The sequence below is a fragment of the Neofelis nebulosa genome, chromosome 4 (assembly GCF_028018385.1).
Source record: "Neofelis nebulosa isolate mNeoNeb1 chromosome 4, mNeoNeb1.pri, whole genome shotgun sequence".
NCBI classification, from domain to species: domain Eukaryota; kingdom Metazoa; phylum Chordata; class Mammalia; order Carnivora; family Felidae; genus Neofelis; species Neofelis nebulosa.
In genome coordinates this window covers 114,611,117-114,637,997 of record NC_080785.1, presented here as the reverse complement: position 1 = coordinate 114,637,997, position 26,881 = coordinate 114,611,117, and the positions used below count along the sequence as shown (strand labels likewise).

At 51.5% G+C, this 26,881-nt stretch overlaps 1 protein-coding gene across 3 annotated transcripts in view; it reads left to right on the top strand.

The window, feature by feature from the left end:
• Nucleotides 1–26,881, top strand: part of GRIP2 (glutamate receptor interacting protein 2) — a 93,685-nt gene that overhangs the window by 12,362 nt on the left and 54,442 nt on the right. Inside the window, exon 1 of one of the 3 annotated variants that reach the window (XM_058725878.1) lies at nt 25,109–25,319. The exons of 1 other annotated variant lie outside the window; for it this stretch is intronic. In XM_058725878.1, the coding sequence (XP_058581861.1) occupies nt 25,265–25,319 (55 nt within the window). In that variant the 5' untranslated portion in view covers nt 25,109–25,264. Of the gene's footprint in view, nt 1–25,108; nt 25,320–26,881 lie in introns of those variants that run through there. One more of the 3 variants, XM_058725881.1, reaches the window with a different exon arrangement.

Here is a 26,881-nt window from a genome sequence, read left to right as displayed (position 1 = left end):
GCTGTAAGAGTCCGCTTTCCTGGGGTTGTCATCAGCCTTGATGTGATTCTGCACGGGCTTTCTCCCCCTGCAGATGTTATTTCTTACACTTGTCATTTTTAATGGCCGTGTAATCTCCTGGAGTGTTGCTTTTCCTTATGTTCTAGGCCATTTCGCCTTCTCCATATCCCACCAGGCTTCCCCACTCCCTCTGGGAAGCCAGCCCCTTCCCCAAATCCTCCCCCCACCCCCGCTCCCCCTGCCCAGCACCTTCAATGCAGGGACCCAACCTCCAGTGGGGAGGGGAGGGCTGTCATCTTGCCCACATCCCAGACATTTGCTGCCTCCCTCCTGCCTGTGTCCCCGTCCTGACACTCAGACCCTGTGTTGGCTGATGCCTTCCTTTCTCCTTTCATTCTGTGGTTGTTTAACTATGACCTACCATGTGCTAGCCACTGTTCTAAGTGCTGAGATACAGTAGTAAATGAGACAGAGTCTTTGTCTTTATGGAACAGGGGAGATAAGTCGTAAACAGGTGGAGACAAGACAAGAAAAGGGGATAAGAAGACAGGAAAAGGGGATGAGATGAAAGAGGGTGATAGGTGGTCAGGGAGGACCTCCTGGAGGAGGTGACATTTGTTCTGGGACCAGCCAAGGGAATGCCTGGGAGAGGAGGACTCCAGGTGGAAGGAACAGCAGGGGCAGAGGCCCTGGGCACATTCTGAATGTTTGAGGAACGGAGGCCAGTGTGGCTGCAGTGTCATGGGGGGAGCACGAGTGGGGGGAGGCCGGCAGGCCCGGCTGGTGGAAGGAAGGTGTTCGGGTCTCCTCTGAGAGTCATGGGAAACCTCCGCAGTGCCTGGCACACAGTAGGTGTCTGGTTGGGTTAGCTGCTCTTATTGTTGTTCCCTCTTCATGAAGGAAGTCAAGTCGTAAGACTTGCTTGTCTCAGAGTGCACCGGGCTGCTGCCTGGCCTCCTTCAAGTTTGACCTGTCCCCTTGCTGCAGCTCACACCTGTTCCTTCTGCACATCATAGTCCCACGCCTCACTTGGCCCCAGAAGTGGGGGTCTGGTGGGCCTGTGTTTGCTCTGAACTATCCATCTGTGTGAAATGGGCAGATTCTGCCTCCTGGGGCTATTGGGAGGTTTTGCTGGCACCTTGTGGGGGCTTATTAAGGTCAGCTCCAAAGATACTAAATGCAACATCTTAAAAAATAATATTTTATCTAGAAATCTCTATACAGTTTGTATGAAGTGGGTGGGTGAGCCCTCTGCAGCGGCTCTGGCCCTTCAAGCTCCCTGGAGGGAGGTGGCCGGTGGCCCCTATGGGAAAATCAAGAGCAATTGCATCGGATTCTGCACTTAATTTAATGAAAAGGCACTGCAGGGAGGCAGAGGCAGTGAGGCAGTTAGGGAAGGCTTGCGGGCTTGGACAGGAGCGATTCCAGGGAGATTTATGATGCTTCATAAAAGATTCAGATCTATGGGGCGCCTGGGTGGCGCAGTCGGTTAAGCGTCCGACTTCAGCCAGGTCACGATCTCGCGGTCCGTGAGTTCGAGCCCCGCGTCAGGCTCTGGGCTGATGGCTCAGAGCCTGGAGCCTGTTTCCGATTCTGTGTCTCCCTCTCTCTCTGCCCCTCCCCCGTTCATGCTCTGTCTCTCTCTGTCCCAAAAATAAATTAAAAACATTGAAAAAAAAAAAATTAAAAAAAAAAAGATTCAGATCTAGGCTGAGCTTGGGCGGTGCTGGGCTCAGTGCTCTGGGCTCTGTCTTCGCAGCCTGGGCGGCAGATGGTCTGAGGTTCCTGGTGGCAATGATTGCCGTGTGACCCTGGGCAAGTCATGGCCCCTCTCTGGGCTATGCAGCACCATTTGCCATTCTGGGTTCCCTCCTCCTCCAAGATCCTGGATCCTACCCTCCTGCCCATATCCCACCAGACCTGCGTTTTACAAGCCTTTCCACACTTGGGAAATCCTCTTTCTCGTAGCCTGCGCCCTCCCCTGCCCAGTTGTTTTTCCATTTTACAGAAGAGAAAACTGAGGCTCTGAGAGGTTCTCTGGTGTTCCCAGAGTCACACAGTGACTGGGGCAGGGGTGAAGTCTGTCTGGCCCTTTTAGCAGTGGACTCAGGAGCTTCCATGGTGGGCTGGAAGGCTACTCAGGATGGAGTAGCCACACAGCCCCATGTGGAGCCTGACCTGTTGTGTTTTACTTCCCCATTTAGCAGAGAGGCGTCAGGAAAGTTAAGGGACCAGTGTGGACCCCAGGGCAACTGGCACCAGAGCTGGGAATGTAGTTACCTCCTGGTCTGGCCTTTCTCCCCGCACACTGTCGAAGTCTTTGGGGCTCCTCCGGGTTTAGCTCAGCCTCTCCATTCACTTGCCAACGTGGTGCTTGGCTGGTGCGCACACTGGAACGTCCATTAGGACAAGGTACTAATTGTCCTAATTAGTTGGACTAATTGTCCAAGGTACTAATTGAAGAGAAGAGAGAGTGGCTGTATGACCCTAGGCAAGCGACCTAATATGTCTGAACCTCCGTATCTTCATCTACAAAATGAGCATGGTAACATGCCCATCTCCCAGGCTTGCTAGGTGGAGGGAACGTGCTACTGGTAAGTGGCCTATTTTCTCAAGAAGATTATAGTTCTAGAGCTGCTCAAGCCCTGGAGAAAATCATACCAAAAAAAGGAGCCCTTTCTTTTATAGTCCCAGGGCTTTGCTGGTCGGGCCCCTCCCGAGGCAGCAGAGGAGGGAAGAAACTTATTGTAGGCTGGTGGTTGCAGATGGCAGGCAGCTAATTTATTTACCTCTTTCTAATAAATATGCACGACACAGAAATAAAATATTTTGCTCGTAGTGCCCCACCCGGATCCAGGCAGGCAGAGACAGTCGGCCGTGTGGCTCTGAAGCAGGCTCTGTGGGTGTGTGTGTGGAGTCTGGCAAGGGGGTTAATGAGCTGATTATTCCTTCTTTAACCTAATTTTCTGTCCCATATCCAGCAGCACCCAGAGTTCCTCATTTTGGAGGTGCTGGCCTTCTCCTCCAGACCTCCCAGCCAACACCTTTTGCTTCCCTGGAGCAGGACTGGACTGGACTGTCCCAGGAGATAGCCAGCTCTCCATCAAGGATGCCACCAGACTGGTTCCTGTTCTGTGTGGGAGTTGGACCAGGGGACGCTCAGGACCTCTCTGGAGATGCCTTGACCACTTTGGAGGGCCTACTTTTTTCCAGTTCATGCACTGGTGCCTTGGCACGGGTCCCAGCCTCCACATCATCCCTGCTACAGTCCGTCCTCCCCTGCGCCCCTGACCCAGCTCATCTGGGGTCCAGGAAACCCAGTAATAAGACAGAGTAACAATGCATGGAACTGCCACCCCCAGAACTGAAAGAAGAGAAGAGAGAGTGGCTGGGTGACTGTGACTCCATGAGTAGGGCAGGAGAGCAGGGGCAGCCCATGGAGTCAGAAGGACCAGGTTCCATCCCTGCTCTGCCATTTTTTCAGAGACCTTAGACAAGTTGTCTCACTTCTCTGAGTCTTTTGTCTTCATCTGTGAAATGGGCACAGCGTTGGTATTTACCTGACAAGGTTATTGTGAGGCTTGTTCTTTCATTCGCTTGACAAAATGTTTACTGAGCAGCTGCTATGTGCCAGGCACTGCCTTCGGCCCTTGGGGATACCGTGAGGAATAAGACAGACTAGTACCTTGTCCTAATGGACGTTCCAGTGTGCGCACCAGCCAAGCACCATGTTGGCAAGTAGATGTGCACCCTAACAGCAGGTTGTAGAATGAAAACCAATGAAGTAGAGTCAGGGCACAGAGATGGTGGAGAAGCTCTCTCAGTCGCAGTACTCGGGGAGGGCCTCTCTGGGGAGGTGACGTTTGAGCATATACTTGAACGAGGAGAAGGAGCCAGCTCTGCAAAGAACTGCACAGGCAGAGGGAATGGCACATGCAATGGCCCTGAGGTGCACACAAGTCTGGCATGTTCGGGGAAGGCCGGGGCTGCAGGCACAATGAGATGAAGCAGGTGGGTGACACGTCTGGCACAGGTCTTGGCACAGGGCAAATTCTTGGCTCTGTCTTCCTCCTTCCCGCCACCCTCCTGCTTTCTTGCTCTCCCTGGACTGCTCGAATACTCCATGTAATCCAGATGGGAGGGTTAGGTTCCTAAAACATCCAGTATGGAAGGGTTTCATGACTTGTCCAAAGACCCATTCCAAATAAGCCTAAGTCTCATGAGTAGCCTGTGGTCTCTGTGCCCAACTTGCAGCCATATTTAGCATATACAGTCAACAAAGAGCTCATATCTTGAATATATAAAGAGCTCTTATAAATCAACAAGAAAAAACCCCCAGACAACCCAGTAGCAAATTGGACAAGACACTTGAGTAAGTGCTTCATGAAGAAGATCCAAATGACCTGTAAACATATGAAAAGGTGTTCAATATCATCTCACAGAGGGAAATGGAAATTAAAACCACAGGGAGATACCCAGCAGAAGGGTTGACATTAAAAAGGCTGACAATACTGAGTGTTTGCGTGGAGGAGGAACAGCAGGACTTTCGTGCACTGAGAGTGGGAGTGTAAATGTCACTTTACTAAAGATTCCCTGGAGGGATGGGGACCAGCTTATATCACACCCCAAAGAGTAACATGGAGTCACATTCACCCGGCCATCCTCTCTCTCTTCCAGCCTGTCTCCCTGGAAGCCCCAGTGCTGGGTCCCTTCTCCCACTCCTTCTCCTTCCCTTTCACAGCCTTTCCTGTGTTGCCCTGCTCATCAGCTTTGCTTCCAGGCTCGGACACCAATGTCCAAAACAGAAGCCAGGCTCTCTCAAGCCTGCTGCAGGAGGTGTTACCAGGTTACAAAGTACGGAAACCCAACCCCCACTAGCCTAAGCCAGGAAGAAACCTTAAATGCTCACATCAGCTTCAGGATGGGCTAAATCCAGGGGCTCAAAGGATGATGTCACAGCTTGATCTTTCCATTCCTTTCCTGTCTTTTCTCTGTTCTGCTGGCTTTGCTCCAGGCTCATATCATTCTACATTCTGGTGGGGAAAGAATGTACAGATGGCTCCAGCAAAAGTCCTGGGGCTGTGTCCCATTGGACAGTATTGCGTCACATGTGTGTTCCTTAGTCAGTCACTGTAGCCTAGAGAGTGGACTGCTCTGATTGGCTAAACCTGGCTCTGCCCACCTTGGAAGCAAGGTCAGCCCCGTGAAGTACATGGACAGTGGAGGAGGGGGTCTCCCCAGAACAAAATCAGAGTGTGTTACCAGAAGAAGGAGGTCTGGATGTTGAATGGGTAGAAACAACCAATGTCCACTATGGGGGCCTCAGTTCACTTGTATGAGGAGAGTGGGCTCAGAATTTATCAGTCAGGCGTCTCCAGAAAAACAGACCCAATAGGAGATCTATCTGTCTATCTATCCATCTATCCATTTATCTATCTATTGAAAGATTTTTTAAGAATTTAAATCATTAAGATTTTTTAATGATTGTGGAGCTGGCTTGTATAAATCTGTGGTGCAGCTCGGGTAGGCTGGAAACTCAAGAAGGGTTTCTGTTCTGCAATCTTGAGGCAGAATTCTGTTTTTTTCTTGGGAGAACCTCTGTCTTTGCTCTTAAGGCCTTCAACTGATTGGGTGAGGCCCACCCACAGTATGGAGAGTAATCTGCTTCAGTCAGAGTCAACTGATTGTGAGTGGTATTCATATCTACAAAATACCTTCGTAGCAACTTCTAGCCTGGCGTTTGACCAAACAACTGGGCACGATAGCCTAGCCAAGTTGTCACAGAGCAACAAAGTTGTTTATTTAAGTTAGTATTATATGGTAATGTAAAAGTGTGTTTGTCCCCTTCCCACCTAAGGCTAGGAGAACCATTCAGGGAAGGACAGGAGAGGCTACATGGCCTCAGCACAGGGATAGGGGAGGGGAACCTTCTGGGGCCACCAGGACCTTGGGTGTGGTTTTCAGTCCCTATCATATAGTGTTGGCTCAGCCATCTGCTCTAGGTGCTGGACTGCAGGGGTGGCCAGACCAAGCCTCTGTCCTGCAGCATCCCCAGGCTAGTGGGGAGGCAGTCCTCCCCCTGGGTCCTCTGGGCTGGTAGGGAGACAGTCCTCGCTAGAAGATCCCCAGGCTGGTGGGGAGGCAGTTCCTGCATCCAGCATGAGGTTTCGTGGTGGGGTCAGAAGCTCTCCAAGTGCATGAGGTTTCGTGGTGGGGTCAGAAGCTCTCCAAGTGCCCTGACATGAGGTGATTTGGCCATCAGCCACTGTGCTGAAAGGAGGGGCATGCCAGTCACTGATGAGAGAATCACCATAATTAACGACAGAGGAAACGGTTACATACACATGGACGAGCCCTCTGCTTCCCAGGCTGGCACAGACCACAACCCAGAGGAATGGGTGGAAGATCTTGGGGTTCCGGATGCCTCTGCCATTCCACAGCCGTGAGTCCCTGGGAGCTGCTCCCTTCTTGGCACTGGTCTCCCAGTCAGTGGGATCCTGGAGAAGTCATATTTGATGAGGGCCGATGGCATGCCTGGTGGTGTTCAGCCCAGAGCGAAGAGTTTTGCTGACTTTGAACAGAGGACTGTTCCGGAAACTGAAGACTCCAGGAGGGAAAGTACTGCTTTGCCCCAGGTTGGACAGCGGGGTTGGTGAGGGTAGGAGGCTGGGTTCCAGCCCAGGTCAGCCATGCCAGAGCTGTGGTATTCTTACTTTCATGTGGGGCAGGGAGAGGAATCCCAACAGAACCTGTACTGCTGGGATCTTGTCTTCTGTACCACCCATAGAAATAACCACAGTCCTTTCCACCTGTAAAGTAGTCTCCAGTCTGACAGAGTTCCCACATGCCCATTGGTATGTGATAACTCATCACAGACCAGCTCTGGGAAGTTTTCAAGAATATTGTCTCAGGAACATTAAAAAAAAAATCGTAACTTTATCTAGGATAACTTACACACAGTAAAATACATGCATTTTCCGTGTATGGTTTGATACGTTTTGACAGAGGTATGTACCTGTGTAACCAACACCACAATTAAACACAATTGTACACATAGATAATTACACAGGTATAATTAGAGCATTCCCATCACCCCCCAGAGTTTTCTTGTGCCCTTCTCAAATAGTTCCTGTCACCCTCTGTTCCTGCCAGACCCAGGCAGGATCTGCTTTTTGTCACTGTAACTTAGATTTGTCCTTTTTTTGAAGTTTTGTATAAATGGAATCATATAGTATACAGTTTTTGTCTCTGATGTGTTCAGCGCATTCATCATATTTTAAGATCCATCCAGGCTGTTGTATGTGTCCGTACCTTGTTCTTTTTCTTGCTGAGTGTATCCAGGGAGTGGGTATACCCCCGTGTCTTTATCCAGTCTCTTGTGTGTGGGCGTTTGGGTGGATTCTAGTTTGGGGCTGCTGTGACCCATGTACAAGTGATTGTGTGAACGTGTTTTCATTTCTCTGGGCTCATTCACTAAGTGTGGGATACTGGGTTGTTGAGTATATGTTCAACATTTTACAAGAAATAGGCCTATTTTATGGATAAGGAAATCGAGGGTCAGAGAAAGCAGCTGACCTGGGTCACTTAGTACACAAAACCAGTTCAGCTCAAAGCTCTTTTACCTTGCTAGTGACACAGCTAAGAAAGAAGAAAGAAGAAAACCCTGCATTAATTCATAAACTTTTACTGATACCTACATATACACCATTTCAGTTAATCCTGACAACAATCCTGTGAAATAAATCATAATATTGTCCCCGTTTCCCAGGTGAAAGACTGAGGCTCAGGGAGGTAACATGACTTGTCCGAGGATACCAGCGTGGAGTGGTGTAGCTGAATCTCCAACCCAGTCCTCTGTGCTCCTGGTCCTGTCGGCACTAGTTAAAGATGCAGAAAACAAAAGACATGCTCTCCAGCCCAAGGCCATGGTGGATATTGCTAATGGATGGCCATGCTCTTTCCTGCTGACTCAGCCTCAGAGACTTTTTTTTTTAACACGTGACCTCATACAACCACTCATGATGGATTGGAGACAGCAAGCAAGAGAACAGTCCAAACCAGCGCAGGGTCCAGCCCTGCCTTCTAGAAGGGCTGCTCACCAGCCTGAAGCCTAAAGCCTGAGACAGGAAGGGACCCCAAGCTCAGACTGTCTTCACCCCACAGGCCCCAGGGTCTTGCCACATTGCTCTGTGGCAAGTAGTCAGAGCTGAGAGCAACTGCCTCATCCTTAGCCAGCCCAGCAGCATGGGGGCCTCTGAGGGACCGAGGGACAGAGGGGCAGAGGGACCCATTAGGTGCGTCCTGCTTGGAGCCCCAGCCTCACATGCACCCTTGCAAGCTGGGTTTTTATCACCAGTTCTCAGAGGCGGCAGCTGAGACCTGAGGTGGAGAAACTGACAAGAGATAGTCAGAATTTGAACCCAGCCTGCCCCAGTGCCCACACCCCCTCTGCCACATTGGCTGTTCTCCTTTTGCTGGGATTTCTCTGGCTCCGGCCTAAGGGCTGGGACTGGTTTTACTTGGGCCTGGGTGTTGTTAACTGGTCAGTATCTGTCCAGACGTCCTGTCTGCTGAGATGTATTCCGAATGACTTTTTGTCTTATTTTGATAAAGCTTTCCTGAGTAATGGAATGGACAAGCCCTGAGGTGAATGTCAAGAAGGGAAGGGCCTTCTGGGCCAGAACAACAGCCCAGAGGTGAGAATGTCCAGACTTTGGCTGGAGAGGAGACAGGGCCTACCAGTCTGGATATTGACATTTTTGACTCTGCTGAGTGGTTGGGAGTTCATGGGTCTCTCTCCTTGTCCAGATCTCTCTGTCTTTGTCTCTGTCTTTTTTTTTTTTAAAGTTTATTTATTTATTTTGAGAGAGAGAGAGGCAGGGAGGGACAGAGAGAGGGAGAAAGAGAGCATCCCCAGCAGGCTTTGCACTGCCAGCACAGAACCCCATGCAGGGCTTGAACTCACAAACTGGGAAACCATGACCTGAGCCAAAATCAAGAGTCAGACGCCCAACCAACTGAGCCACCCAGGCATCCCTGTCTCTGTGTCTGTCTGTCGCTGTCAGCCTGTCTGTCTCTGGATCTCTCTGTCTCTCTTTAGTCGTCTTTTTTTTTTTTTTTTTTTGGTTACAAACATGTTTCAATTTTTCACGGATCTCCTAAGAAAAACACAGACCATTTGCCTCTGATCTAATCCGTCATGAACATCACTGGTAGAAATAATCAACACAAAATAAAACTGACATCGGCTAAAATTGTGCACAGTAAGAATAGTTATTGACCTAAAAATTGACAGAAGAATCAATCCCCATGCCAACACTAAGATCTGCAAAAATCTGACCTGAGAGAATCTGGGTTGAGAGGAGTCACAGCCAGAATGGGAAATCCCTGGTGACAGTGGCCCACAGGCTGTAATATGTGCTATTCACAAAGGAAGTGATGAGTGAAATCTTCATCACAAATCTTAGTTAGGAAAAGACTTGATCTCAATGAAATCGACCTCAATAAAGCAGAAAATGGCAATAGAACAATGTGGCAGTGGCTTAACTACACTTTGTAGGGAATTAATCAAAGGTTTAAACGGGGTCTTCGGGGCTTATGCCAGAAAGCACTTCCTCATGTTCACCAAAGTCAGTAAAGTTAGTGTGTTTGTATTTGAGATGTCCTTGCTGTCTAACGGGGAGCCAAAGTGGACCACACCATCTGGAGAGAATATTGTGGTGCCTTGAGGTGCTCAGTAAATGCTGAACAACTAGTGGGGTGCTTTTGATAGTCCTGTGTTGCTCGACTCTTTGTACCCTGGCCAGACAGCATCTCTAAAATATATCACTTCCTCCGACCTTCAGCAGCCCCCCACTGCTGCTAGGACCAAGTTCAGCATCCTCCCCGGTGGCCCGGTGCTGCTGGCCCTCCAGCCCCATCCCTCACAGCTCTCTTCCCATGCCCTCTGGGCTCCAGCCACACTGGCCTCCTTTGCTTCCTTGGGGAAAACGAGCTGAATGAGAGGTAGTGTTGCTCAGCGGATTCAAATTCAGTCTCTGCTACTTATGAGCTGTGTGACCTTGTGCAGGTTTCTTATTCTCTCTGAGGCCTGGTTTCTTCCATCTGTAAAATGGGAATAATAGTACCTATATCAGAGTGTCATCATGAGGATGAACTGAGTTAGTGCAGGAAAGCCTGCCCTGTGGGAGTGCTCAGGGATGTTCACTCTTATTCCCACCTCAGGACCCTTGCCCACGCTGCTCTGTCTGCCTAGGGGGAAGAAGGGGCCTTCACTGGTTCACTCCCACTAATCCTGCAGACCTCACCCCAAGCATCTTTCCTCTAGGAAACCCTCTCAGAATTCCGTTATGCCCTCTCTCAGTGCTGAGCTGTGCTGATCTGAGCTTGTCCACTGCAGTGCCTGAGCCTCAGGGCCATGGGCCGGGACCTGCCGTCTTCTGTCCCCAGCACTGCCCTGGGGCTTGGCACTTAGCAGGTGATCTACAAATCAGGGGCCGTGGGGGAGGGTAGCCCACTCCCACCACGATGGCTGGTGGGTTGGAGACTTGTCGACACCAGCCTGTCCTGGCTGAAAAGGAGACATGACATCCACACGTCTACCTGTGTTCTGTGGCTCCTCACACACAGGGTGAGCCTGAAGGTTCCCCAGTCTGGTCCCCCAGCCTGGGCTCTGGGGACACAGAACAGTCTTGGCAGATGCCTGAGCAGATGCCAGCTGCCTCCCTGATGGCAGCTCCTTAATTGCTTCCTCCCATCCTTTTTGTTTTCCTTAAGGGGCTGTCAGCCTGGCCTGGGGTCCGGGGTGGGCACACAACACTGCCAGTTCCCCTGCAGTGGCATCTCAGTGACTGATGAACTCCGACCCACCCTCCCTCCCAGTTTCCCCTGGATCCGGGGTAGCATCTGTAAAAAATTTTTTTAATGTTTTTATTTTATTTTTGAGTAAGAATAGTTATTGACCTAACTGGGGGAGGGGCAGAGAGAGAGGGAGACACCGAATCTGAAGCAGGCTCCAGGCTCTGAGCTCTCTGCACAGAGCCCGACACAGGTCTCGAACTCACCATCCGTGACATCATGACCTGAGCCGAAGTCTGACTCTTAACTGAGTCACCCAGGCACCCCCAGGAGCCCACAACCACTCCTGATACAGCAAACAGCTCACAGGGCCTTTCTTTAGGGCACCAGCTTTGGCTGAGGACCCACTGTGGACCGGCCCCTGTGCTAGTGACCCACTGGGGTCTTAACGCAGATGCTCCTCACCACTCAGCAGCTGCGATGGCCCAGCTCGCTTTGAGAGGCAGGGCCTGCCAGTTGGGGGCTGGCTCTCTGGGCTTCTCACCCCAACATGCCTCAGCAGATGTGGCCCCAGAACCTTGGAAATCAGGATCTCCCAGGAGTGGAAGTGGAGGCATGTTTAAAAGGCTCATCCCAAGGCCCCAACCTGGACTGAGGAGTCAGCTCTGCTGGGCGTGACTAGACACACTTTTTCCGCCTTTCATTGAAAATCGTTAAACATGCATGTGGGTATAAGATGGAAGTGTAGTGTAATGAATGACGAAAAGCAACCACACCCTTTAACCACCCTGGTTAAGAAATAGAATATCGCCAGCCTCTTGAACGTTCCCCTCGGGTTCATCTCAAATTGTATCTTCCTCCCTCCTCCACCCTAAGGTAGCCACCATCTTGACTTTTTGATTATTCTCTTGGCTTTCTTGATGGTGTTGTTACCTTGTATATGTGACTACACAGTAGAGCTTGTTTTCACCTGTTCTTAAACTTGATATAAATGAAATCTTAGTGTTGGGGTGCCTGAGTGGCCCAGTTAGTTAAGTGTCCAACTTTGGCTCAGGTCATGAGCTCTTGGCTCATGAACTTGAGCCCTGCATCAGGCTCTCTGCTGTTAGCACAGAGCCTGCTTCAGATCCTCCGTCTCCCTTTCTCTCTGCCCCTCTCCTACTTGTGCTCATGCATGCTCTCTCAAAAATAAACATTAAAAAAAAATGAAATCTTAGTGTGTATCTTTCTCTGTCCAGCTTTTGTCACTCAATGTCAAGTTTTTGAGACCCATGCATTGTGCTGGTGTAGCGGCTATATTTCCTTCCGTTTCATAAATATGCCAGTTTTTACTCATCTGTTTTACTGATGGACTTCAAGGTTGTTACCAATTTTTGACTCTTATGGAAAATGCTGCTATGAATATTCTTTTTAATTTTTTTGAAGTTTATTTGTTTTTGAGAGATAGAGACAGAGCATGAGGAGGGGAGGGACAGAGAGAGAGGGAGACACAGAATCCGAAGCAGGCTCCAGGCTCCACACTGTCGGCACAGAGCCCGACGCGGGGCTCGAACTCATGAACTGTGAGATCAGAACCTGAGCCGAGGCGCCTGAATATTCTTGAATGTGCCATTCGGGCAGTCAGGTGACACATTCCTATTGGGTACCCCCCCTCCTTCAAGTGCAGTTGCTGGACCATAGCATATTCATGTTTTTAACAGCTTTATTGAGGCACATTTTCAAGTATGCATATTTAAAAATTTCAATAGATATGGCCAAACTCCTTTCCAAAGTAGTTGTACCATTTTACATTTTCAGCAACAGTGTGTGAGAGTTCCAGTCTCTCCACATCCTCATACTTGATGTTTGTCAGACCTTTAAAAAAATTTTTTTTTCTGTGAATCTATATTTGTATCCAGCTTCCTAGGAGATTCTCATCCACTCAGAGGGAGGTCTCAACTCTTGCTGGACATCAGAATTGTCTGATGAGCTTTAAAAATACAGACCCTGAGGCCCTGCTGGGTCATTCTGAATCAGTGTCCTCCCAGGGTTGGGGACAGACCCATGCAGCTTGAACAAACCGTGTGCTCCCTGATGGTCCCCTACTAGGAGCTCCTGCTGCACTAGCCTCCCTGCCAGCCTTGCTGACTTGAGGTTTCAGAGACTACTCTCAATCTCCGTCTGTTGTGCTTCAGGCACTGGGCCCCTTCCTTCTGGCTGGAGGCCACGGTTTCTGTCCAGCTGCTGATTGTCTACTGTCCATGGTATACAGAGACCTCTGGGAGATTGAGGTGGGGGTAGGAGGCACTGCAGCTCTAAGAGCCCTGGTTCCCATGGCAACCTTCTTAGACCCATCCTCAGTGATCGCTTTGCCTCTTCTGTGGGCCAGCTTTAGGGAGGGGAGACCCAACAGGCACCCCTTAAGAGTAATGGGTGACACCAGAGATTACAAACTACAGGTGCCTGGCCAGGGATAACACACACACACACACACACACACACACACACACACACACACACAGTCAGAACATCAATGCCAGCTGTTCTCAACTGGGGGTTTTGTCCCCTAGGGGCAAATGGGGACATTTTTGGTTGTCACAACTGGGGAGGGGATGTACTGGCATCTAGTGGTAGAATTCCAGGGATGCTGCTAAATATCCCCCTACAACAAAGTACCATACCGTTCAGAATGTCAGTTCTAGAAGCTGAGAAACCCTGATCTAAAAAAGGTTACTTCCATTTCAGCACGCCTAAAAATTTTGTGCCATTTCGAAAGCTAAACTTTTATTTCACAGCTTTATCTTATGTTGAATTACACGTTGGGCCAGGTACCAGCTTCTTGTCACTGGCTAGTTCCTCTAAAGCCGTGCTTCTTAGACTGCCTGGTGAAAGGCCAGTATTTCCTTTTTAGTTTCAATCTATTAGAGAGTGATAAATGTGAAAAATACACCAGCAATGAACTATTGGAAAATGAAACAAAACAACAAAGACATGAAAAATCCAAGCCACTGATCAGACACTGGGATGTTGTGGCAATGTCAGATTGCTGTAACAGTCTCTGTTCTCTGTTTCTAACTTACCTGTTGCTGTCCATTAAGAAATAGTTCAAGAAAGGCCCTGGTCCACAGATGGCACTTTGTGGAGCTCTGCTCTTAATACGGCTGAGGCTGTGATTGCCTCAGACTCCCTAATCCAGGCCCCAAACAGCTCCAACACCTTCCAGGATTTCTTTGTACTCCGTGCGGCCCCCCACTCCCTCTGACTTTCTTAGGTAGCCACCTCCCCTGCTGTCTTGGCTCCCAGACCCACTGATATCACATGCTCTCTGCTAGATATCTCATGCCAGATACGTCTCCTCCCTGAGGGGAGATCCGGGGCCAACTGTCAGTCAGGGTTGATTCTGTCCCCGTAACGTGTGGAGGCAGAGCTTGGCGAACAGTGCCTGGTGGGGCAAACTGGAGGCAGAGACCCCTGGGAGGCAGTGCTCCAGAGAGCGAGGCCCTAAGGTAAAGGCTAGAGTGGCAACAGGTCAGGCTTTGCTCCTAGCCAGTCCTGGGCGCAGCCCCTGGCTCTGCTGCTTACCAGTTGTGGGACCTGGGACAAGTCACTTCTCCTCAGTGAGCAATGGTCATTTCATTAACCCCCCATTTCCCCTCCACCCTCACAGGGTGGATGTGAGGATCTGGAAGGAAGGTGCATATAAAGGTTGCATCTTGGAGCCAGATCCTAGGCAAGAGCCCCACACATACAGGAGGAGGAGGGGAAAGAGGAAGGCTTCTGGTGCCACCAGAGTGTGGCCAGGTGTGAAAATGATGGCATACTTCCACATTGGTTGGGGAATAACTGCTTCCCAAGTCCTCCTCCCCCAAGTGTCTTCAGGCCTCTCCCCCAAGACCCCTGGATCTCCCGTGATCCAGCAACCAGATGGTTAATGCCTCGCCCAGCAGGGCCCTGGCCATCCTGACTGGCCAACACTATCACCCTGCCTGGATTCCCTGTGCCTCTGGGAGTCTGGTGGCTCAGAAAACATTCCCTCCCTCCTAGGCCTCAGTCTCCCATCTGTAAAATGGGTGGGCTGCATTTTGGACCAGAAGCTCTCTCTGGCACAGTATGATTACAAGAAATCAACCTTCATCATCTATGTCATTCAGTCTATCTCCTGGTTTCAGGGGTATTCGTCTTTTTCTTCTCCTGAAGTCATAATCCCAGGCAAGCAGGCACGACTCAGTCATGGCTGTCACTCCTGAATTTGTGGCAGAGAGAAGGCCTGGAGTTCACTGTAAATGATAGAAAAAGGTGTGAGGCAAAGCTCCGAAGGTGGGGACAGTGGGGACAGCCAGGATGGAGTGAGGAGGCTCTTGCTGTGTCCCCTGCCTGGGATCCTGATGGCCCTGCTGCTGCCTGTCCAGCACTTTCCATACATTTACCCCCACAACAGTACCATTTAGTAGGTGAGGAGCTGAGGCACAGAGAGGCTAAGTGATAGGCTGAAGGTCACACAGCTAGTGAGGGCAGAGTGGGATGGGAACCCAGGTCATCTATTGTACCCTGCTCCCCACTGCCTCCCCTTGGGAGGTGTTTGAAGGGTGCTTCTGGAAATATTCCCCTGGCTACCTCCTCTCTTACTCATCTGTCCTCACTGAACCCAACCTGGCCATCTATCATCTGTCCCTGTGACCCCTTGATGTCCTTTGAGACATCTACTCATTCAGCTCTAGCCACACTGGCTTCCTTGATGGTCCTCAAACATTCCACGCACAGTCCTGCCTCAGGGCCTTTGCACTGGCTGTATCCTTTGCCTCGTTTGGAGGTCTGCAGGGCTGGGTCCCCCAGTTCCTCCATTTGTGTAAAGATTTGCTCAGAGAAGTCTCTGCCCCAACAGACAATTCTCTCAGCCTACTTTTTCTTCAGTGTGCTCATTTCAACTATATTCTGTTGCATATTCTGTTTACTGTCTGCCTCCCCTAGTAGAATGTAAATGTTACATGATTTATTCTCTGCTGGAGCATAAGAGCTGCTCAGCAACTCTTAGGTGGGGGAGTGAATGAATGATGGGGTACAATTGAATGCGTGGGGTCTGGGAATAAATGGTACCAGATTGTCATGACTGTAACCATTATTATCTTTCTCTCAGTGCCTCTGCTGCCCAAGCCCCAGGCAGGCCCTGGTTTGGGGACAAGAAGATCCCCCTTCCTTGATAAGAGTGGTGACTCCAGTCTGACCCCAGGTTTTCCTTGTCTCTGAAATGGTATCAGCCTGAAACTCTTGCTGTCTCCTGAGTCCCTGGATGCTACGTGACACAGTAGCCCAGAGGCATGCAGTGTCCCCAGGGAAGGCTGTGGCACTTAATAGCCTCATTAAATCTAGCCATGATAGATGGTCAGCCTCACTCAACTGGAACCCATGTGGTGGCAAGGACTTTGATTGACTTGTGGCCAGGATTCCCTTTGGAAGCTTGCTCTCTTCTTCCCTGTAAATATTTTTCAGTGTCCCAGAACAGATCAGGACGGTACTTGGAACCAAAGGTCCCTGGTTCTAGTCCCAGCCCTGTCTCCCCATGGCAGAGGCATTTCCTGTCTAAAAGAGGACTTTTTTTTTTTTAGTTTATGTATTTATTGAGTGAGAGTGTGTGTGTTTGCAAGCAGGGGGAGGGGCAGAGAGAGAGGGAGAAAGAGAGAATCCCAAGCAAGCTCTCTACTGTCAGCACAGAGCCCGCTGTGGGGCTAGGTCTCACCAACTATAACATCATGACCTGAGCCGAAACCAAGAGTCAGACACTTAACTGACTGAGCCACCCGGGTGGCCCATAAGTAAGGACCTTCTGAGAAGCCCCTAGTCAGTAAGGAATCCAAGCCCCACTTGAGTCACCAGTCCTGACGGGCACATCTGTTTAGTGGGAGTGGCAACCCCACTGGGAGCCCAGCACCTTGGGTTGCAGTTCTGACTGCTGTCTGGGGTCTCTGTGACCTTGAAGTTGTTTCTTCCCCTCTCTGGGCCTCAATCTCCCCACCTGCAAAGTGGAGACAAAAGCCCCTCATGTGGTACCACGCCTCTCCAAGGACGGATCCAGTCTTTGCCTCCTCCCTTTGATTCTTGCCTCAGTTTCTGAGATGTGGGTCTCACTGGCTATTGCCAAGGGGAGAGGGCGGACAGGATACCAGCATACGTACCTGTGTGTCAGGTGGATGCCCCACAGTGTGGATGGGGAGAGGAGCCCAGGGTCAGGGAGGGGTCCCACCCCATTTGCCTCTCGGTCCAGGCACCTTGGCCGTCTGGCCTGCAGGGACGGCCACGTGGTGGGAAACAAGGTAGGAGGGCGCACAGACCAGCGTTGCCAGAAGTGCACCGACCGTGGGCTGCGTGTGCCCCAGTGCTCACTTTGCCACGTTTGCTGTATTTAATCACACCCACCCACACGTTCGCACGGAGACCATAACAGAGGCGTCTGTGTTGAGAAAGAACAGCAGAGCGGGTATGAGGGTGGGCTTGGGACCAGCCCTCCTGGGTTCAGGCTCGGAGCCGTGTGACCTTGGCCCTTTTCCTTGCTCCATGTGCCTTGGTCTTCACGTTCATAACACGAAGCTAATCATAGTCCCCACCTCGTGGGGTGACAGAGAAGGTTATTGTGTGCAAAAGCCGGAACAGTGTCTGCTGCAGAGTAAGACTTAATACACGTTGGTTATTTTTATCCCCATTTTTTCAGACCGGAAACGGCAATCTGAAAGCCAATGCCTGGCGCGTAATTAGGAGACAGGTCTTGCTCTGGGAGCCCTTAGAGGCCTCGGACCCGCATCATTTCATGAAGCTGTCACAACCACCTGGTGCCTGGGTGATGTTGTGCCCCCTTTATGGACATAGAAAAGTCCTGGGCCAGGCAGCACAGGATTTGAATCCAGCACTGTTGGCCTCTACACCTCCCCACCAGGCTGTCCTCTACCTAGGACTCGGTAGGCAGGTATGGGGGGCGAGGCCCAGGAGTCAGGGTGGGAAAGGGCGCTGGCTGGGCCTGGCACGTGGAGCCCCTGTAGGGCCATAATTGCGGCATTTCTGTCACCTCTGCCCAAGGGCCCCACAATTTAATCTGCATACTCGTTAATGGTGCCTGCCCAAGCATTTGCTCCCAATTATTGCGCCGTGAAGGCAGAGCCAGGAACATTAACAGGCGTGCCACCTGTTTCCTGGCAGGTGGCCCTGTTGGTGCACCTGTCAGACAGCCGCCCTGGCCCATGCCGAAAATGCTTGGTGGCATTTTATTTCTTGGCTCAAAAGTGTCTCGGAACCGTCACACAGATGGGCTGCTTCCCCTGTCTGGGTCTAAGTCTCCCATGGGGTTGCATTCTGGCTCTTGGCCTTGGAGCGGGCTAGGGGGGGTCTGGTGAAAGTGAAGGGGTCCAGAAAAGGTAATCCCCACTCTGCCACTTGGAAGCTGTGTGATGCCAGAGCAGTCACTTTCCCTCTCTGAATGTCAGTGCCCCATCTGTGTTACAGGCCAGCAAGGAGGCAGTGATTCTCCACCCTGGTACCCAGAAAGTTTCTGATTCAGCCTGAGTTGTTTTAAGCTCCCCAGGTGATAATCACCAGTGATGGGGTGAGGCTTGATACCTGCGGAGCCCTGAGCTCTGTGCCTGGCATGTAGTAGGTGCCCGGTAAAGGCTGTTTCCTTGTGACACAAGTCCAGCCCTTCCAGTTTATAGGACATTCTCACCTCTCTTGTCTCCGTAAAGCAGCCTAATGATTGTCCGAGCTCTTGGTCACCGTCTTCATTTTACCAGTGGGGAAACTGAGGCCCAGAGTGGGGAAGGGACCACACGAGAGTGGGGGCTCCATCTTAACTAGCCCAGGCTTTCTCGACCCCAGAGCTCTTGCTCCTGACCCAAACAAAGGACTGTCTGCCATTCTGCCAATGTTTAACCCTGGCAGAAGATCAGAAGAAGGTGGCTGGACCTTCAGAAGCAACCAGAGTCCACCCATGTTATCACTGCTTGTGTCCCCACCCCAGTCCGGTGGCCATTGGTGATCCCTGGCCTCCAGTAGTGCCTCCTCTCTGCCTCCACCCTCCCTGCCCCCCCAGCAGCCATAGGATGGTGCTAAATCATGGCTAGACCATGCCCTTCCTCTGCTCCAAATGCTGCAATGGCTCCCACCTCCCTCAGGAAAGCCAGAGTCCTTAGGAGGCCCTGCATTATGCCCCCTTCCCCTCCCCTTGCATACCCCCTTCCTACTGCCCCCTCCATCCTGGAGCAGCCGCCCCCCCCCCCCCCCACCTCATGGCTGCCTCCCTCTTTTCAGCCTTTCTTCAAATGTTACCTTCTTAGTGGGGCCCTTTATGACCCCTCCTCCATTTATTTTTATTTTTTTTTTGAAATTTTTATTTACTTATTTTTTAAAAAAAAATTTAATGTTTATTTTTGAGAGAGAGAGAGAGAGAGAGACAGACAGACTGTGAGCAGGGGAGGGGCAGAGAGAGAGAAGGAGACACAGAATCCGAAGCAGGCTCCAGGCTCTGTGCTGTCAGCACAGAACTCGACGCAGGGCTCGAACTCACAAACTGTGAGGTCATGACCTGAGCCAAAGTTGTACATTTAACCGATTGAGCCACCCAGGTGCCCCTGAAATTTTTATTTACTTCTACATGGCACATATAACACAGGAATATCCCTGGGGCATTTTAAAGGCAAAATCTCAGACTTTTTTTGTTACATGTGTATCTTCAATAGACTTTTTTCTAAGTGTAATTATAAGAACAGCATTAACCCAACTGAATTAAGCAGAATCTCTCCACATCAGCTGATACTCAATCCTTGTGCAGTTACCCCTGTTGGCTCCCAGTGTCTTGTCACACTCAGTTTATGCAAATCTAAGGTTCCCAGATTGTATTTGGTTGATGGGTCTCAATTCTCTCTTAATCTGTAGCAACCACCTCCCCCCACCCTGGTTTTTTTCACTCTAATTATTTCTTGGGATAACCAGGTTGTTTGTCTTGTGGAAATGCCTCATGGTGTCATTTCATACATTCTTTTGTCCCCTGTACTCGCTGTCAACTTGTATTCGAGTCTAAAGCTGGATTTGGTTCAGGTCTAATTTTGTAGGCAGGAATATGTCATGGGTGGTGCTGTGGGCTTTCTTCCACATCCTGTCAGGAGGTACACAATTCCAGAGTGTTCCACTTTGGGTGATGCTAAGATTGGTCCAGGGGGCCAAATGCTGTCTGCTTGTCTCTCTGTCATAGGGTCTCTTTCAGCCTTCCACGGATGGTCAATGTTGCATCCTTTATTTCGTTAGGACTGCAGAAAAGTGGTTTTCCAATTCTGTTATTTCCTCTGCACTTATTTGCTGTGGTTTTTTTGCTAAGAATGACTTTCCCTTATTAGGTCCCCTCCAAATACCATTCACACGAGAAGACAGGATAAATGCTTCATTTTTTACCTTCAATATCTGTTTATAGAATAATGAACTGGTGCCTTAACTACCTCCAAAGGGATCAGTGAGATTGTTTTTTTTTTCTTCTGAGAATCACAAGCACATGAATGTGTATACTTTGCAGTCATTATTCTTTCTGATGCTCAAAGTGACCCAGATTAAGCCGGTGGGAGCCCCCTGAAGCTGGCTTCTGTGTCCCGTCGGCCTGTCCCCATCAGACTTGGAGCGTTTGCTTACTTTCTGGTGCCAGAATATGTTCGAGGCTCATCTTGTACTTTCTCCTCCCCAGTCCTGGAATCAGCCACTTCTTCGGAGGCCCTTGGGGGCCCTTTTAGTGGGAAAAGATGTTTAGAGACGGTAGTCTGGGTTCTGGGGATACTACCCCCTTACTACTTTCCCTCTGTGCCCCGATACCCCTCACCCCACTCTATTTACTTCTAGCATGTTTCAGCTCTATCATACTGCAAATTTACTTAATTATTACATTTGCCATTTCTTCTCTGCCCCCCCCCCCACCAGAATATCCATGAAGGCTTGATTTTGCCCATGGCTGTATACCTCTGGGCCTGGCACACAGAAGGTGCTTAATAAATGTTTGTTGAATGAGTGAATGGATGGATAGATGGCCCTTGTCCTCCCCCTCCCCAAATCTGGAGAAGTGATGAAGAGGGGTCTGCCCACCCCCACCCCTCCTCTGCCTGCAGAGCCTCAGGGCCTCTGTCTTACTTGGATGAGTAGAGCTGGGAGGCAGAAATGTCACCACTTGGCCCATGGGGAAGAAAGGGCCAGCCCCAAGAAGATTAAAGGCATGTCTGATGAGATGCTAATTTGTTCCTGGTAGCAGGCGGGTGTGGCAACACCCCCTGCCTCTGGGGCTTTGTGAGGCTGAGAAGGAATGGAAAAGGCAGAATCTGAGGGGTAGAGGCTGGTCTGCATCACTCTGTGATTGGTGTCCTTCTCTTAGCCCATCTTTGAGTTCTGTCTGCTCATTTTTGAGAGGGTCAGATGTCCACGGCCAGCTTGGACCTGAGCTCAGGCCTCCTGACCCTCCCTCTGGGCTGATCTGGTGTGCACCCCTGGTTTCCTCTCCTCTGAGAGGTCCTGTGCTCTCCCACACTGTCCCTGTGGCTGCCATTTCTGCAAAAGGAGCCCTGTGAAAATCTGGGGGCCACAGAAGGGAGGCGCCTGGCAGGTGTGTCTGAGATAACAGACAAGCGTTAAGCGCCTGGAAACCAGAACCCTAGATCTCCATTCCTGACTGCGGACTCTGCTGTCTGCCAGGCCAACTGCTCGCTGGAGGCTAGGAACCCATCATGCAGCTGAGGCCTCCTTCCACTGCCTCCCTGACTGGCCCTGAAGGCAGCTTGGAGATATGAACATATCACTCCATGTTCTGTTCATCATTCCCTCATTGTGCATTTGCTGAGTCCCCGGTCTGTGCTGGAATCTGGGACTCTTAGAGGAGGGAGGCACTGGATCGGCCGGGACTCTTTTGGGTCCAAGTTACGAAAAACCCAACCCAAACAGGCTTAAGCAGAGAAAGGAATTTATTGGCTGAAGTAACTGGAAAGGGATATTGCCAACTTAAGGTGTGGTGGGTTCCAGGTGCTGAGAGGACCACATCATCAGGGTGTGATCAGCCTCAGTCCTCCCTCCCCTTTCTCTCTGCCACCAGCAGCTCCAGACTGACGCTGTTTTCTGTACCCCTGGCCCCCTCAGGGGGGAAGGAATTTCCCTTTCTGAGTAGTTTCATCCTAAGTCCCAGAATAATCTCTCATTGGATCTACTTGGGTCATGTGCTCATTCCTGAGCCAGCCACCAGGGGTGGGGTGGGAGTGTGCCATCGCCAAGCTCTGGGTCAAGCGCTCTCCTTGGGGGGATGGGCGGTGGTGCCAGCTTTCCCCACACTGAGTGCGGGGAGCGGAGGGGCTCCCCGGGGAAAATGGGTGATACTGCTGGAAGAAGAGGAGCAGGAGGCAGAACAGCGGGGGCCCCCGCAGATGCCAGCTGTCGGAGAGCTCACCACCTGGAGAAGCTGGCCTGCGCCTGGGGAAAGGTGTTTATTGAGCACCTACTGCATACATGTGTTCTGATACGTGGAGTCATTGTTTCCTCTCTGGGGCCCCAGGAGGTGCACATTCCTGTCCCCTGGGTTCAGATGGGAAAGAGACTCAGAGAGAAGCAGCACCTACAGTCCGGGAGCCCTTAGTGTGCAGGGATCGTGTCCTCCTCAGCTCTGCTTTTGGTGTAGCACCGAGCACAGAGCCAGCAAGCTTCTCAGGAGGACCTGGGTCTTCTGGGACCCAAGGAGCCACCTCCCAAATCAGCTCCGAGCGGCTGGGCTGGAGTGACTTCTGGGTGTATCTTGTCTTCGAGATGAGGCCTTGAACTTGGGAAGAGATGGGGAAATAAACTTACTCCTTCCCGCAGTCCTCCCTCCGGGGCTCACCACAATGCACACAGGCCCACTCATAGGGACTCTTGTCTTGTGTTCACCTCTCTTGGCTCCTTTTCTTTAGGATAAATTCTTTCCCGGGGCCTCCGTGGTGGCTCACCTGCCCTGCTCATTTGCCTGAGGCACCGAGGTCCATCTCTTAAACCTGAACTCCACTTAAACTGAAGTTGGGCCTCTGCTACACCTACCAACAGCTCTTAATGAGAATCCTTACATGTAGTATTTATTGAGCACTTACTGTGTGCCAGGGGTTGTTTTGGGAGCTTTATGTTTACCCTATTTTTTTTTAATGTTTATTTATTTTTGAGAGAGAGAGAGAATGGGCGAGGGGCAGAGAGAGAGGGAGACGCAGAATCCAAAGCAGGCTCCAGGCTGCGAGCTGTCAGCACAGAGCCCGACGCAGGGCTCGAACCCACAAACCGCGAGATCATAACCTGAGCTGAAGTCGGATGCTTAACTGACTGAGCCACCCAGGCGCCCTTATGTTCACCCTATCTTATTTCCTCCTCACAACATATAAGATCTTGACACACTCCTGTGATTGCTCTCCAGGCCATTTAACATCCTCAGGCTCCCTGTCCCACCCTGCCCTGAGAGCTTCCTTTCTTCATCTGACCCGTGACAGTCCTGGAGGCAGGTGAGGTGCGGTCACCGTGTCCATTTTGCAGCTGAGGAAACCAAGGGAAACTTACCTAAGGCCACACGGGCAGGGAGTTTCCAAGCTGGGTTCTATCCCCAGGTGTGTGTGTGTGACCCCAGTGTCAACACTCTGGCTGGGCCGACCCACCTCTCTATCCATGTGTGGCTCTGGCCCGGGGGACGTCTTCACCTGTGGGGCCTGGGACACTTGCAGGGCATCCTCCAGGGTATACTGGTGACAGGAAACCCTCCTAGGCCAGGCTGCTGGATCTCGCGCCCCCCCCCCCCCCCCCCCCCGCCGCCTCAATGCCCTCTCTGTGCATCCTTATTTATTGTATTTTCCACGTGTGCTCGAAACCACTGGGGCCATTTATCTTCTCACCAAAGGCAGCGACGGAGGTGGGGGGCAGCCTCGTTCTTGGCCAGAGTTCTTGCTCTGGACTCGGACTGGCTGGGCTCCTGTCCTGGCTCTGCTGCTTAACAGTCTCCGTGGCTCTGGGCAGGGCAAAGCCGGCAGGGTGCTCAGTACAGAGCCTGGCACACAGTACGGGTTTAACAAGAGCTCCCTAACGGCCTGGCTGCGGTGGTGGCATAGTCTGGCAGCTGGTATCAGACTCTGCCACTTACATGCTGTGTGAGCCTGAGCCTGTCTTGTACCTCTCTGAGCCTCAGTTTCCTCATCTGGGAAGTGAGGATGATCCTAGGACCACCCGGGTGCACTGGAAGGCTTAACTAAGATGTGCATGGAAAGCACTGGATTCTTGACTTTCTTGTCTGACCTTAGCCGGGCCGTCACTTTGATGGATTTCCTGTCTCCACTCACACACAGGTGTTGGGCTGCATGTAGAATAACCATAATATGAATAGTTGTGATTTATTATTTATCAAGCCCCTACTGTGTGCCAGGACTCAACTAAGTGCTCTGTGCGCAGGCTCATACAGGCCCCACTGTATGAGAGACAGGAACTGTTAGCCCCATTAGTCAGATGAGAAAACAGGCTCAGTGGGGCACACTGAGCCAGGATTCGAACTCAGGTCTCCAGAGACTTGTGATCTCTGACTCCTCCCCTCACTGTTTGCTAGGTCAGAGCTTTTCTGTTCAGCAAGAGGAAGGGATACCAGATGCATTTATTGAGTTCTTGCTGAATATCCGGAGCACTCCTCGTTACTCCCATCCACTCCACTCAGTCAGCCAGCCGGGTGGATTCTCTCTGTTACAGACAAGAGTCATTGTCAGGATAAGGAGTGAAGAGGCAGGGCCTAGGTCTCATCATTATGCACCAGCGACCCCATCGAATGCCTGTGCTGAGTGTAGGGGACACGGGACAGGTGGACCCCATCCTTGTTTCGGGGAGCTCCTGGTTTCAGGGGTGGATAGTCAGCTTCAACCTAGTATGAACAGAAAGCATTATTGAGACCCGATAGCAAGGATTTCCAGCCATCAGGGGTCTCTGAAGTCTGAGCAGACCTTCCCAGGCAGAGAAGTTCAATGGTGCCATGCCAGACAGGACAGGCATTTGAGGTGGAGGGCCCTGCAAGTGCAAAGGCCTGGGGGCTTCAAATAGCACCGCCTGGGGAAGGCAGAAGGAGGGGGATCTGCAGATTTTGGCAAAAGAAGGGGTAGGCAAGGTGAGCGCTTTGGGAGAAAGAAGACTGTGGTTTCGGGCTGGGTGCCCCATGAAGATTTGCCCCAGGGTTTGGAACGCCCTGGTGCTTCACTCCCTAGCTGGGGCTGCGGTGGAGGAAGGGACTTGCTGCCACAGATGCCACTGCCGATGCCACCGCTGCTGGCTCTGGGGAGGATTATCTATTTTAGCAACTCGGGAGGGTGGAGGCTGGGAGCGCCCAGCCTCTGCCAGTTAGCACAGGCGGCTCTGGAGCGGAGCGCACAGAGGAGCGCCTGGCTCCAGGAGCGCAAGGAGGCTTGGGCAGGTCGTGTCCCTGGCCCTGGGCCCCAAGGGCCCCGAGGGGCTGATGCTGGCTGTGTCGCTCAAGTGGCGGCTGGGCGTGGTGAGGCGGCGACCCAAAGGTACTGAGTGGGGAGATGGGCAGGGGGCAGCCCGGCTGCCTGCCCAGGGGCTGGGCGGCTGGACCTGATCCGGTTGGAAGGCAGAGGCTGAGGGCTCCTGGGGACCTGGGGCCTCCTTCCCTGCCCCATCTCTGCCTCCACCCCATCTCTTCTGGCACTGTTTGGGCTTTGCTTCCGTTCTGGGTTTCTTTCTCAATCTGTGTGTGTGTCTGGTTTCTCTCTGCCCAGCCGGCTCTGTTGCCTTCTGCACCTCTCCATCTCTCGACGGTTTGTCCCTGCACCGCCCCCACCCCCCATCTCTTTGTCTGGCTGAGTCTCCCTGTCTCTCTGTCCATCTTTTTTTTTTTTAATTGTTAATCTAGTCTCATGGACCATATTGTTTTCAGATTGTTGTCCTCTGTCTCTCCATCTTTCTCTCTGCCTCTGTCTCTTTCTGTTCTCTGCCTCTTACTGTCTCTCTCTTTGTCTGGTTCTCTCTCATCTTTGTTTCTCTCTGCCCCAACCTGTTTTTTCCTTGTCTTTCTCTCCCCTTCTGTCTTGTTCTTCTCTCTCTTTCTCTCTTTCTCTCTCTCTGTGTCTCTCTCATGGTCCCTGTCTGCGTCTGTCTCTCTTCCTCTCTGCTTTCCTGTGTCACAGTCCCTTTCATTGTCCCCCTCACATGGCATGTCGCTGATGGCCTTTATTTTCCCTTCTGTTTGGGGCATGAGGTTGTCTTGGTCGAGCTGGGCCGGCAGGGTTGCTGTGTGTGTGTGGGGGGGGCGGGGGGTGGGGGCCAAGGGCTGTGTGTGGGCATTCAGGGCCGGGGGGGCCGTGGGTGGAGGCAAGACTTGACCCTGGGTGACATGGAGTGTGTGCTGAACCCCACTGTGTGCAAAGCCCCATCCTGCACAGGCGGCTCCAGGAGGGGGCCCGGGAGGGGGGAAAGGCTGAGGGTGAGTCGGGGTCAGAGTAGTGTCCAGCTGGGAGTCAAGCTGCCCAAGCTGTGTGACCCTAGGTTTCATCTGTGGCTTCCCTGTGTTGCCATCTGTCCGTCGACAACATGGAGGGGAGGTGGGAGACGGTGGATGCACAGTTTTTATGTTGCCGGCCTCAGAACTAAGAATAATCATGCTGTTAATAAGAGAAACAGTCAGTGACATTAATTCAGTGCTACTGTGTGCCAGGCAATACATTCACTTAGTAATTCCTCACAACAGCTCTGCAAGGTTGGTCCCATCCTTATCCCGATTGTGTAGACGGGGAAACAGGCACAGAAAGGGTAAGTGGCTTGCTCTAGGCTACACAGGCAACACTCAGAGGCTCTCTCAAGCCAGCCCTCCTAACTGCCATGAACATTTTCTGGACTCGGAGGAGCCTACAAACAGAGGGGCTGCCTCAGGAGTGGTCAAAGGGTAAGGTAGTAGGGTCTTTGGGGGTATCAGAGGGACTCTAGGCTCTGTACTTGCCCGCAGGCTGCTGCTGGTCTGACATCTAGAGGCCTTTGTCAGTCCCTTCCGTACAACAGAGCAGGAAAAACTTGGAGAGTATCAGGAACAGAGTTTCCTTTGGGGCTTTCCAGGGAC